General features: G+C 41.0%; 1 protein-coding gene across 1 annotated transcript; it reads right to left on the bottom strand.

Moving 5' to 3' along the window:
* Window positions 1-4965: 4965 nt before the first annotated feature.
* On the bottom strand, window positions 4966-5485 carry LOC101103412 (large ribosomal subunit protein eL34-like). The gene has a single exon (XM_042229226.2). It carries the CDS (start codon window positions 5456-5458, stop codon window positions 5108-5110), a length of 351 nt encoding a protein of 116 aa, XP_042085160.1. The 5' UTR covers window positions 5459-5485; the 3' UTR covers window positions 4966-5107.
* Between the last annotated feature and the right edge of the window lie 8360 nt (window positions 5486-13845).

Genomic DNA, 13845 nt, shown 5'->3' with positions numbered 1-13845 from the left:
CTATTTTCTCCCACTCTGAATCTTGTCTTTTCATTTTTTAACAAGTTCTTTTGCAGAATATAATTGTTAATTTTTATGAAGGCAAATTTATCAATTTTTCTTTTTTGTGGATCACACTATTGGTATTGAGTCTAAGAACTCTTTATCCCTAGATCCTAAAGATTCTCTCTTATTTTTTTCTTAAATGTTGCATGGTTTTATGTTTTATATCTAAGTGTATGATCCACATTAATTTTTCTGTTAGGTGAAGTCTTAGGTTGATGTTCATTTTTTCTTTTTATTCTATAGATGTTCAGTTGCTCCAGCACCATTGTTGGAAAGACAATCTTTCTTCCACCATATTGCTCTTACATCACTATAAGAAATCAGCTGGCCATGGGGCTTCCCTGGTGGACCAGTTGTTAAGAATCTGTCTTGCAATGAAGAGGACACAGCTTTGATCCCTGGTCAGGGAACTAGGATCCCACATACCTTAGAGCAACTGCAACTAGAGAATCTGTGTTCCATGTTCAAGATACCCCATGATGCAACGAAGATCGCATGTGCTGCAACTAAGACCCAATGAGGCCAAATAAATAAATAAATATCATGCTGAAAAACTTAAAAAATCAGCCGGCTGTATTTGTGAGTCTATTTTTGGGTTCTCTGTTCTACTTACATATGTATCTATTTCTTTGCCAATACCACCGTCTTGATTACTATCACTATATATCAATAATAAATCTTGAAATTTGATAAATTGATTCCTCCTACTTTCTCCTTCTTTTTCAAGATTATTTTAACTATTCTAGTTTCTTTGTCATCCCATACAAATTTTAGAACAATCTTGTATATATCCACCAAAAAATCTTGATGGGATCTTGACAGGAATTGCATTATACCTATATATAAATTTGGGGAGAACTGATTTCTTTACTAGGTTGAGTCTTCCAATCCATGAGCACAGTATGTCTCTCCACTTATTTAGATTTTTTCTTTCTTTCATCATCATTTTATAACTTTTAGCTACAAGTTCTCTACATGTTTTGTTAGATTAACACGTATTTCTCTTTTTTTCTTTGAGTGGTTATCAATGGTATTATATTTTTAACTTCAGTGTCCATGTGTTTATTTGCTCTTTCTAGATTTATCTTGTGTCCTATGAACTTGCTGAACTTACCTATTAGTTTAGGAATTTTTTGTAGATTCTTTGGGATTTTCTATGTAAACAATCATGTCACCTCCAACGATGATAGTTTCATTTCTTCCTTTCTGATCTGCTTTTTTTTTTTTTTCTTATCTTATTGCACTGACAAAAATTTCCAGCCCTATGTTAATAAAAGCTGTAAGAGCAAACCTTCTTGCCTTGTTCCAGATCCTAGACGGTAAAGCTTTCGGTCTTTCATCATGTTAATTGTAATGTTAGCTGTAGCTTTTTTTTTTTGTAGATATTCTTTATCAAATTGAGGAAGTCCTCCTAGGCTGGGAAGATCCCCTGGAGGAGGGCATGGCAACTCACTCCAGTATTCTTGCCTGGAGAATCCCATGGACAGGGAAGCCTGGCAGGGCACAGTCCAAAGGGTCCCAAAGAGATGGACATAACTGAAGCAACTTAGTATGCATGCATGCATGCCCTGTATTCCTAGTTTTTCTGGGAGTTTTTATCATGAATTGTTGAATTTTGTCAAGCACTTCTTCTGCATCAAATGATATAATCATGAGATTTTTCTTTTTAAGTCTATTAAAATGGTGGATTATACCAATTGATCTTCAAGTACTGAAACTACCTTGTCTCTCTGGAACAAACTCTATTTAGTCATGGTGTGTAATTCATTTTTATGTATTGCTATTTTCTACTTGCTAATATTTTGTTTTTTTTTTTCCTGTATTCATGGAAGATAATTGGTCTGTATTTTTCTTTATTTTGTATGGACTTTGTCTGGTTTTGGTATTAGTATTACTAGCTTCGTAAGATAAAATGGAAAATGTCCCCCTCTTCTATTTCTTGAAGAGACTGTATAGAATTGGTATTAATTTTGCCTTAATCCTGGGCATTTATCAGAAGAAAACCATAATTCAAAAAGATCCATGTACCTCAATGTTCATTGCAGCACTGTTTCCAATAGCCAAGACATGGAAGCAACCTAAATGTCCATCGACAGATGAATGGATGAAGAAAAGGTGGTGCAGGAAATCCCCTGGTGACCCAGTGGCTAGGACTCCAAGCTTTCACTGCTGATGGCCCGAATTCAGTCCCTGGTGGGGTAACTGAAATCCTGCAAGCTGCTCAGCATGGCCAAAAAAAAAAAAAGGTGTGGTACATATATATATATATATATATATATATATATATATATATATATATATATACATATATATATAATGGAATACTACTCAGCCATAAAAAAGAGTGAAATAATGCCGCTTGTGGCGCCATGGATAGACTTAGAGATTATCACACTAAGTGAAGGAAGTCAAAGACAAAGACAAATGCCGTATGATATCACTTATTTGTGGAATCTAGAAGAATGATACAAATGAACTTACTTACAAAAGAGAAATAGACCCACAAACCTAGAAAAAACTTAGGATTACCAAAGGAGAAATGTGGGGCGAGGAATAAATTAGGAATTTGGGAGTAACATATGCACACTCTTATATATAAAATAGATAACCAACAAGGACCTACTGTAAGCACAGAGAAGTATACTGAATATTTTGTAATAACCTATGTGGGAAAAGGGCTTCCCTGGTGGCTCAGCGGTAAAAAATCTGCCTATAGTGCAGGAGATGCCATTAGACATGGGTTTGACTCCTGGGTTGGGAAGAGCCCCTGGAGAAGGAAATGACAACTCATCCCAGTATTTTTGGTGGGAAATCCCATTTACAGAGGAGTGTGGCAGGCTACAACCCATAGGGTCACAAAGAGGCAGGCATGACTGAGCAACTAAGTACAACACAGCACATGTGGGAAAAGAATCTTAAAAGTAGAACATAATGTAGAAAGCCTATTATATACATGTAAAAAGAATACACACGTATGTAACTGATCACTTTACTGTACACCTGAAACTAACACAACATTGTATATCAACTATATTTCAACAAAAAAGAAATTTTAAAAATTGTTTTAAAAATTTTTCTAAAATTCTGTCTTAATTGTTTAATAGAATTCTCTGGTGAAACCATCCATATACGGAGGTTCCTTTTCATAAGTTTTAAAATTATGAAGCCAATTCCTTCAATAGTTATAAGGCTATTAAAATTATCTCTTGCTTATTGAGTTGTGGTAGTTCATATTTTTTGAGGAATGAGTCTATTTCACCCAAGTTGTCAAATCTTTGTGTATGTTATTGTTCATAATATTCCTTTATTATTCTTTTGAGCCTGGAGGTTCTCGGGTGATGTTCCCTGTTTCATTCCTGACATTGAATGACATTGATCATCTGTACTTTCTCTCTTTTTCCCCCTGCTTGGTCAGCCTTGCTAGAGATTTGTCAATTTTGTTAATCTTTCCAAAGAATCGTCTTTTTGTTTTTGTGCTTTTCTCTATCATTTTTCTGTTTTTAACTTTTCCCTTCTCTCTGCTTGATTGGACTTATTTTGCTGTTTTCTAGGTTCTTTAGTTGAAAGTTTGACACATTTAGTGCATAAATTTCCCTCTTGGCATTATTTTAGTTATGTCAAGCAAATTTTGAGATATCATATTTTCATTTCCATTTAGTTCAAGGAATTTTTAAAATTACCCTTGCAATTTCCTATTTGACTCATGAATTATTTAGAATAGTGTTTACTCCAAGTGGTTGAAGATTTTCCTGTTATCTTTCTGCTATTGCTTTCTAGTTTGATTCCAGTGTAATCAGAGAATATACTCTCTATAGTTAAAATTCTCTTTAATTTGCAGAGGTTTGTTTTATGACTCAGGATATAGTCTAACCTGGTGTATGTTTCATGGGCACTTGAAATGAATGTGCATTCTGCAGCTGTTGGGTCAGTTCAGTTCAGTTCAGTTCATTTGCTCAGTCGTGTCCGACTCTTTGCGTACCCCATGAATCGCAGCATGCCAGGCCTCCCTGTCCATCACCAACTCCCAGAGTTCACTCAGACTCGCATCCATCAAGTCAGTGATGCCATTCAGCCATCTCATCCCCTGTCGTCCCCTTCTTCTCCTGCCCCCAATCCCTCCCACCATCAAAGTCTTTTCCAATGAGTCAACCCTTCGCATGAGGTGGCCAAAGTACTGGAGTTTCAGCTTTAGCATCATTCCTTCCAAAGAAATCCTTCAGATGGGATTGATCTCCTTCAGAATGGACTGGTTGGATCTCCTTGCAGTCCAAGGGACTCTCAAGAGTCTTTTCCAACACTACAGTTCAAAAGCATCAGTTCTTCGACGCTCAGCCTTCTTCACAGGCCAACTCTCACATCCATACATGACTAGGTAGGGTGTTCTATAAATACTGCTTAGACCGTGTTGCTTGAGTTCTATATCCTTGTTGATTTTTGTTTAGTTGTTCTATCAATCATCAGCTACCTAAATCTTTGTGTGTCTAGGAGGTGGGAAATGCTGTTTTATTGTGGTCTCGATCTGCATTTCCCTGAGTTATACTAAGACTGAGGGTCAACTTAAATATTTTCCTTCCTCTCAAATTGTACCCTTTAAAACATGTTGAGACTTTACCGATTATTCAAACCTATTGCTTTTTCCACTCATTTCTGTTTTTTTGTTTTTGTTTCCACACATGAAGTGTGAACCCTGCCAATGCCTCTGAATAGAGCAGCCAGGAATATGTTTCTGGATAGATCTCCTTGTATATCTCCATCTAGCAGAGTGCCACAAGCAATTATACACATACTTAGGTCATAAACCTCCAATACCTCCCCACTTTCTGACAAATACCATCCTAAACCTTAACCCAAGTTTTAAATATCATGGCGTACTTCTCATGTAATAAATCCAGCTATGTCAATGGCTTGGTATTATCATAGTATGTCCCAGCTAAGATGGTCCCTGCCAGCACATCTCATCTTCACCCATGCCATTGCTTCTGCCTAGAATGTACTTTGTCAGCCAAATCCTATTTACATTTATTTTATTTATTTATTTTTTTACTCAAAAATGGTTCATTTTTTATTTAGCTTTCTGACTCTGTGCTTGTGCTTTCAATACTTTCACAACGATCTGCTCTTCAATAAGGAAAGCGCGCTTGATCCTGTCGCGGACACATTTAGCACACATGGAACCACCATATGCTCGGCTGACATGTTTCTTTGTTTTAGACAACCTCATGAGAACTTTTGGTCTCACAGCACGAACCCCTCTAAGTCGGCCTGGGCACACACCACATGCAGATTTTGGTGCTTTCCCAACCTTCTTGGTATAAAGGTAAACAATTCTATTACCAGGGGTTCGGGACAGCCTGGTTTTGTTAGAGGCTGTATTGTAGGACAGCCTACGACGGTAGGTCAGACGCTGCACCATCCTGAATGCCTCTAGATGCCGTCCCCCCCCCCCCCACCATTTACATTTAAAGTGTGGCTCAGGGACTTTCCTGGTGACCCAATGGTTGAGTCCACCTGCCAATGTAAGGGATATGGGTTCGATCCCTGATCCAAGAAGATCCCACATGCTGTGGGGCAGCTAAGCCTGCAAGCCTAGAGCTGGTGCTCTGCAACAGGCGAAGTCACTGCAACGAGCAACCTGCATATCGCAACTAGAGAAAACCCAGGCACAGCAAAGACCCAGCACAGTCATAAATAAATAAATAAATGAAATGTGGCTCAAATGCACCCTCTGTGGAGACGTTCTTAATCATTTCAAGTGGAAGTGGTGGCCCTCTTCCATCGTGCTCCAACATGTATCAGATGGTGGGTGGCTTGGTATCAAAGTGCACACATCTGGGAAACGAGTGACGGGCTCTCTTGTTAGTGATTCAGACCAGGACTGTCCTGTCGTTTCTTTATACCTGCGTCTTGGCTTGTAGGCAATATGCCTCTCCTGTAGTAACATCCTAGCTCACATAGTGAACGTTTGTTAAAATTCCATCTTGAACAGCCAAATTCACCGAAAGTGGTACATTAGAAAACTTCCAATTTGTTGAGCAGAAATATCTCCTACACAACAGATTGGAAGGATGAATTATTCAGAATACTGATAAACTCATGCTACAAAGTGATTTCTGCGTCAATGACACATGAAATATTCTCACAGTAGCAAAACAGCTGAGAAGTATATTTTTAAAATTCTGATGCATTTTCTTATGCATGGAAATGGACAACTCTCCACTAAGTTTCAAACATTTATTTCTTACACCTTAAACTTATACAGTGCTGTATTTCAATTATACTTCAAGAAAACTGGAAGAAAAAAAACCTTTCACTTTTTCAGGCAAAGTGGAAGTTTCAGGAGACTGTATAATACAAAAGAACTTTAAAAAATATCTAGATACTATGCTATGTTATTTTTAAAGTAGGAAGTTCCAGGCAAGTTTCAGACACTTACCTACATAAAAGTAACTGAAGTTTTATATTTCCTGTGTGTGCAATTTCACACACCAAGCAATTCCAGTTTTTATTAAAAATTGAGCTATAAATATTTAAGTCACAGGAGATCAGAATTTTAATAAAATTTTAATAAAAATTCTTATTACAAAAATGAAACAATTATCATATAAAATTAGAAAATAACCATGGCAATACTCACTGACAATCACAAACTATTATATATTTAATTAATAACTAATTAAAATAATTTACTGTAATCAATTTGCCCATAATCCCTTTACTCAATAAGAACTGCTGATACCACTGAAAGACCTTGGCTAGATTGTTCTAGATCCTTTATGATTGCTGTTTAGACAAAGTATACCTGATAGATTTCTTTTTCTTTTAATGAAGAGTCTCCACCCACCCTCAGGCTTCCAGGACCTAATTCCGCTGATGGTCAGCAGTTCATGTTTATTTTCGGTTCCACATGCTGTCCTTCAAACTCATTTCCTCTTGTTCTCTCCCCAGCAGAGGCAGAGGAGCGCTGGCAAGGCTCCCCTGCCTGAGACTCTTCCACAGAACTAAAAAAACCACTGCACCCTCGACCTGCTCTTTTCTGGAGTGAATCATAAGGCTCTTTCTCTTTGGCATTGAGTCTCTTTTCCAGTTATTTTATTTATGCCTCAAAGAGTTGCAGTCTCCCTGAAACCTTCGAAGAGGCTATTTTTCCTGACAACTGGTTGACCTGCTTATTCTCCTTCCTGAGAGCACAGAGCTAGATCAGATGACCTTTGGGCCTTCCTCTCACTTCTGATCTTATGCGCCCTCTCATGGAACCTGGCTTAGGATTCTACATATGGCAAATATTTACTGGCTTTCAGACAGCATTACTGGTTGTCTGACTCAAGACTGTGGTTGCTAATAAGAGCCACAAATGGCAAAGGCAGTTCTAGGAATTGGCTGGTTACTCTGGGGAGGTGGATGGAGCAGGAAAACTAACCCAGGTCTCCTGCCCACTCCCCGGTCACTTCCCCCTACATTCATCACTACAGGAAGGGTCACAAAGAACAGGCCTGAGGGACCTCACTCTGCCCCTCACTGTGTGTTCCTGGCAGGAGGGCAGCCCAGAGGATTATGTTCTTCAAGGAGCTCTGGTTTCAGGGGGGCCCAGAGTTCTAGCTAACTGGGCTCTCCCATCTTGCTTCCTTCTGGTCTCTTTTCTTTCCAGGGAAGCCAGTTTTATAGACTCTTTGAGGCTGTGCACTGCTACCCATGAGCCTGAGAGATCCAGCCATATTCACCTTTGTGCCTTGACCTGAATCCTTCTAGAAGTAACAGGGAAGACAGATGGAAGAGGGTCCCAGTGTAGTAACAGCAACCTTTGCAGAAATGCTCAACCTTTGCAGAAATGCCCCAGGCACTGCCCAACTTTTGCAGGCAGTGGCTGGACTGTTCCGCCAAACTCCTTCCTGAATTGGCCTTTCACTCTTTGCAAACAGCTGTTCATCACTCCTTTCATCCGTCTTACTCTGGTGTCTTGGATATTTTTTAAGGTCCTATCACTTGTTCAGAATATCCCCCAGTCGACCTCAATCTTTTCCCATTATTCGTAGAGTTCCTGAAACCACCTCTTCCAGGAAATCTTCCTTGACTAACCAGAACAGTGAAATCTCTGGCCTCCTTCCATGCTAACCACTCTCCTCAAAGAACTTCCCCTTTGTTTCCACGGAATGTAAGTGCTGCAATTTACTTATTGACTCGTGTGTATTTTGAATAGATTCTCAAGAAGTATATAATAATCGGTGATGCCTTTTGAGAAGGAGGATGGTGTCTCACAGATGTGCGGGAGGCCCCACACACCTCAACGCATCAGCAAACAAGTGGTGCTGTTGTAAGTGTGATTTTGCAGGTGGCTGCTCAGACTTTGCCTTCAGAACCTGAGTTTCCACATTCCAGTGGTGCTACTTATACATGCAGCCATCAGCCAGCAGTATTCATTCAACAGATGCCAAGCACTGGGTTAGATCCTGGGGATTTAGTGCCCATTGAAGAATTTTAAAACTATTGTGGTAGCCCATCATTTCGGTGGCCCATCATGAACTATGTCTCCCAGCATTCACGCCCTTGTAGAGACCCCACCCTCAAAGCCCTTCTTAAACCTGACTTGGCCCAGGACCTACTTTAACTAACAGAATATAGTGCAGTCTCAGTTCAGGTTAGTCGCTCAGTCGTGTCCGACTCTTTGCAACCCCGTGGACTGCAGCACGCCAGGCTTCCCTGTCCATCACCAACTCCTGGAGCTTGCTCAAACTCATGTCCATCGAGTCAGTGATGCCATCCAACCATCCCATCCTCTGTCGGCCCCTTCTCCTCCCACCTACAGTACAGTCTAGTAGACTGTACTACCACAGTCTAGTATAGTCTAGTACAGTCTAGCAGTAGTCTAGTAGTCTAGTAGTAGTAGTAGTACAGCCTAGTACAGTACTGTATGGTCTAGCAGACTGTAAAGTTAAAAAAAAAAAAATTCCATTGCAATGGTCCCTGCCGCTGCTGCTAAGTCGCTTCAGTTGTGTCCGACTCTGTGCGACCCCAGAGACGGCAGCCCGTCAGACTCCCCCGTCCCTGGGATTCTCCAGGCAAGAACTCTGGAGTGGGTTGCCATTTCCTTCTCCAATGCATGAAAGTGACAAGTGAAAGTGAAGTCACTCAGTCGAGTCTGACTCTTAGCAACTCCAAGGACTGCAGCCTACCAGGCTCCTCCATCCATGGGATTTTCCAGGCAAGAGTACTGGAGTGGGGTGCCATCGCCTTCTCCAGCAATAGTCCCTATATCTATCCAAAAAAGAACATAGTATAGGTGATGTTGTGCCAGTTCCAGGTTTAAATCCAAGAAGACCTGGACATTTCTGCTTTTGTAGTTTGAAGATCCTTGAGCTACTGTGTGAAGAGATCAGCTACCCTGCTGGAGAAATCACATGGGAAGTCCATTTGGAAAGAGAGAGACACTGAGACTATAGGGAAAGAGGGAGACGCTTGACCATCCCAAGTCCCAGAGGAAGCCAGCCTCCAGCCAACCTGCCAGCTGAATGCAGCCACATGAGTGACCACCAGCGTGAAGACCAGAAAAACCATCCAGCTGAGCCCAGCTCAGATTGCAGAACTGCGAGCAAGTAACCATTTGGTTGTTGTTTTAAGCCATTATTTGGAGGATGATTTGTTATACAATAAGTCCCTACATATGAAAGAGTTCCATCCCAAGAGTGCGTTCTTGAGTCCAGTTTGTTCCTGAGTTCAAGAAAGTTAGCCTAGGTACCCAACTAACACACTTGGCTATATAGTACTGTACTGTAATGGGTTTGTAATACTTCTCACACAAATAATACATGAAAAGCAAACACACAAAAATAAATTAAATGTTTTAAATCTTACAGTCTAGTACCTTAAAAAGTACGCCATACAGAACAGCTGGCACACAGGAGCTAGCATGGGGTGAAGAGGCGAGAAGAGTTACTGACTGGGGAGGCGGTGGGAGATGGCAGAACCGAAAGATCAGCAGCAACAGGAGACGGAGGGCAGGCTGCACTTTCACTCTCATTTGACATTGATGGCACAAGTTCCAGCTCCTTGCTGGATTCAATTCTCTCTATCCTCTTGAAAAAATGATCCAGTAATGTCTGGGTAGTAGCTCTTTTTCCCTCGTCATGGATGACGCAGAAGCACTGGACTGCATTCTGAATGGGTGCTACAAACTCTGGGGGCTGTTCCACATTTGGGTCCTGTGATTCAACAACTAACCGTGCCTTCAAGAAAATCCCCTTCCGTCTCCTGCATCGTGCATCTCTTTGGTTCTGCAGTTACTTCTCCTTCCTCGTGGTCTCTCTTCATCCTTTCTCCGGGCCTCCAGTTCCATTGGGTCTTCACTAGTAAGCTCCTCACATTGCACAGAGAAGTCGCCCTCTTGCAGATCTAGCTTGAAATAAAGATGCTGAACTACTGCAGTCTATACAGTACCGGGCAGTAAAGTGCACAAATCACAACCACCTGTAGAGGATGCACGCACATGTCAGTGTACGCCTGACACATAAACTAACTTATGTGATTGGATTTGAGAACACAAGTTTGAATCCTTGAAAGTCCATAACTTGAAGGTTCATAAGTAGGGGACTTACTGTATAGCAACTCATAGACAAACAAACCACAATAACACCCTGTAATTCCTAAAAACAACAGAGGAGTATGTGGTGTTCCAAAGTGACTTCAAGACAGATTAATAGGCCAAGGGTTTTGAAATCTAATAATCAAGCAGAGTCATGGTAGCAATAGGCCTTTAAAAAAAAAAACAAACCAGATCATACCAAGTTCTTAGATAAGAATTAAGCTGTCCATCTTCCTTAAAAAAAATAAGCTATAAAATTAATGCAGTTCCCCCAAAATACCAACAAGATTTTTTTCTTTTGGAGGGGGGCATCGGTTGTTAAAGTTCATGCGGGGATTAGAAAAGAAGTAGCCAAGAACTTTCTGCAAAAATAATAAGTGGTAGAGGAATAGTCAATAGAAAATAAACGCATCATCAGTTCAGGTCAGTCGCTCAGTCGTATCCGACTCTTTGCGACCCCGTGAATCGCAGGACACCAGGCCGCCCTATCCATCACCAACTCTCAGACTTCACTCAGACTCATGTCCATCGAGTCAGTGATGCCATCCAGCCATCTCATCCTCTGTCGTCCCCTTCTCCTCCTGCCCTCAATCCCTCCCAGCATCAGAGTCTTTTCCAATGAGTCAACTCGTCCCATGAGGTGGCCAAAGTATTGGAGTTTCAGCTTTAGAATCATTCCTTCCAAGAAATCAGGGAAATCCAGGGTTGATCTCCTTCAGAATGGACTGGTTGGATCTCCTTGCAGTCCAAAGGACTCTCAAGAGTCTTCTCCAACACCACAGTTCAAAAGCATCAATTCTTTGGTGTTCAGCTTTCTTCACAGTCCAACTCTCACATCCACACAAGACCACTGGAAAAACCATAGCTTTGACTAGACGGACCTTTGTTGGCAAAGTAATATCTCTGCTTTTCAATATGCTATCTAGGTTGGTCATAACTTTCCTTCCAAGGAGTAAGCGTCTTTTAATTTCATGGCTGCAATCATCATCTGCAATGATTTTGGAGCCCCCCAAAATAAAGTCTGACACTGTTTCCACTGTTTCTCCATCTATTTGCCATAAAGTGATGGGACCAGATGCCATGATCTTCGTTTTCTGAATGTTGAGCTTTAAGCCAACTTTTTCACTCTCCTCTTTCACTTTCATCAAGAGCCTTCTTAGTTCCTCTTCATTTTCTGCCATAAGGGTGGTGTCATCTGCATATCTGAGGTTATTGATATTTCTCCTGGCAATCTTGATTCCAGCTTGTGCTTCTTCCAGCCCAGCGTTTCTCATGATGTTCTCTGCATGGAAGTTAAATAAGCAGGGTGACAATATACAGCCTTGACGTACTCCTTTTCCTATTTGGAACCAGTCTGTTGTTCCATGCCAAGTTCTAACTGTTGCCTCCTGACCTGCATATAGGTTTCTCAAGAGGCAGGTCAGGTGTTCTGGTATGCCCATCTCTTTCAGAATTTTCCACAGTTTATTGTGATCCACACAGTCAAAGACTTTGGCATAGTCAATAAAGCAGAAATAGATGTTTTCCTGGAACTCTCTTGATTTTTCCACGATCCAGCAGATGTTGGCAATTTGATCTCTGGTTCCTCTGCCTTTTCTAAACCAGCTTGAACATGTGGAAGTTCACGGTTCATGTATTGCTGAAGCCTGGGTTGGAGAATTTTGAGCATTACTTTACTAGCGTGTGAGATGGGTGCAATTGTGCAGTAGTTTGAGCATTCTTTGGCATGGCATTTCTTTGGGATTGGAATGAAGGCTGACCTTTTCCAGTCCTGTGGCCACTGCTGAGTTTTCCAAATTTGCTGGCATATTGAGTGCAGCACTTTCACAGCATCATCTTTCAGGATTTGAAATAGCTCAACTGGAATTCCATCACCTCCACTAGCTTTTTTCTTAGTGATGCTTTCTAAGGCCCACTTGACTTCACATTCCAGGATGTCTGGCTCTAGATTAGTGATCACACCATCGTGATTATCGTGGTCGTGAAGCTCTTTTTTATACAATTCTTCCATGTATTCTTGCCACCTCTTCTTAATATCTTCTGCTTCTGTTAGGTCCATACCATTTCTGTCCTTTATCAAGCCCATCTTTGCATGAAATGTTTCCTTGGTATCTCTAATTTTCTTGAAGAGATCTCTAGTCTTTTCCATTCTGTTCTTTTCCTCTATTTCTTTGCATTGATCGCTGAGGAAGGCTTTCTTATCTCTCCTTGCTATTCTTTGGAACTCTGCATTCAGATGCTTATATCTTTCCTTTTCTCCTTTGCTTTTCGCTTCTCTTCTTTTCACAGCTATTTGTAAGGCCTCTGCAGACAGCCATTTTGCTTTTTTGCATTTCTTTTCCATGGGGATGGTCTTGATCCCTGTCTCCTGTACAATGTCACAAACCTCATTCCATAGTTCTTCAGGCACTCTATCAGATCTAGTCCCTTAAATCTATTTCTCACTTCCACTGTATAATCATAAGGGATTTGATTTAGGTCATACCTGAATGGTCTAGCGGTTTTCCCTACTTTCTTCAATTTCAGTCTGAATTTGGTAATAAGGAGTTCATGATCTGAGCCACAGTCAGCTCCTGGTCTTGTTTTTGCTGACTGTATAGAGCTTCTCCATCTTTGGCTGCATAGAATATAATCAATCTGATTTTGGTGTTGACCATCTGGTGATGTCCATGTGTAGAGTCTTCTCTTGTGTTGTTGGAAGAGGGTGTTTGCTATGACCAGTGCATTTTCTTGGCAAAACTCTATTAGCCTTTGCCCTGCTTCATTCCGCATTCCAAGGCCAAATTTACCTGTTACTCCAGGTGTTTCTTGACTTTCTACTTTGCATTCCATTCCCCTATAATGAAAAAGACATCTTTTTGGGGTGTTAGTTCTAAAAGGTCTTATAGGTCTTCATAGAACCGTTCAACTTCAGCTTCTTCAGCGTTACTGGTTGGGGCATAGACTTGGATTACAAAACTATAAAAATTAAGGCAGTTTGGTATGACTGCCTGCCTGGGTACCCCACAGTAGGCTGCCAGCCACCTCCACTGGCTGGCTGCTCCTACAATTCTTCAAGTGGCATGTGGAGAACTCCAAATGCCTTCTGTGAGACAACAGAGCCGAGACAGTGTCAGCGGCTGGAATGTGGAGCACCACCTTGGCGCTGATTTTACCCTCTCTTATCTCGGTGCAAAGAGCACAGAGACAGCATCTTCCAGGCTCTGTCCTCCTGGAGTCCCGTCAGT

The sequence above is a fragment of the Ovis aries genome, chromosome 12 (assembly GCF_016772045.2).
Source record: "Ovis aries strain OAR_USU_Benz2616 breed Rambouillet chromosome 12, ARS-UI_Ramb_v3.0, whole genome shotgun sequence".
NCBI classification, from domain to species: Eukaryota; Metazoa; Chordata; class Mammalia; order Artiodactyla; family Bovidae; genus Ovis; species Ovis aries.
Note: the sequence above shows the minus strand (reverse complement) of the source record. Positions and strands in the feature narration are given on the sequence as shown.

What these genes read in the sequence shown, in the direction of transcription:
- LOC101103412 (XM_042229226.2), bottom strand. Translation starts at nt 5,458, where the DNA reads ATGGTGCAGCGTCTGACCTACCGTCGTAGGCTGTCCTACAATACAGCC.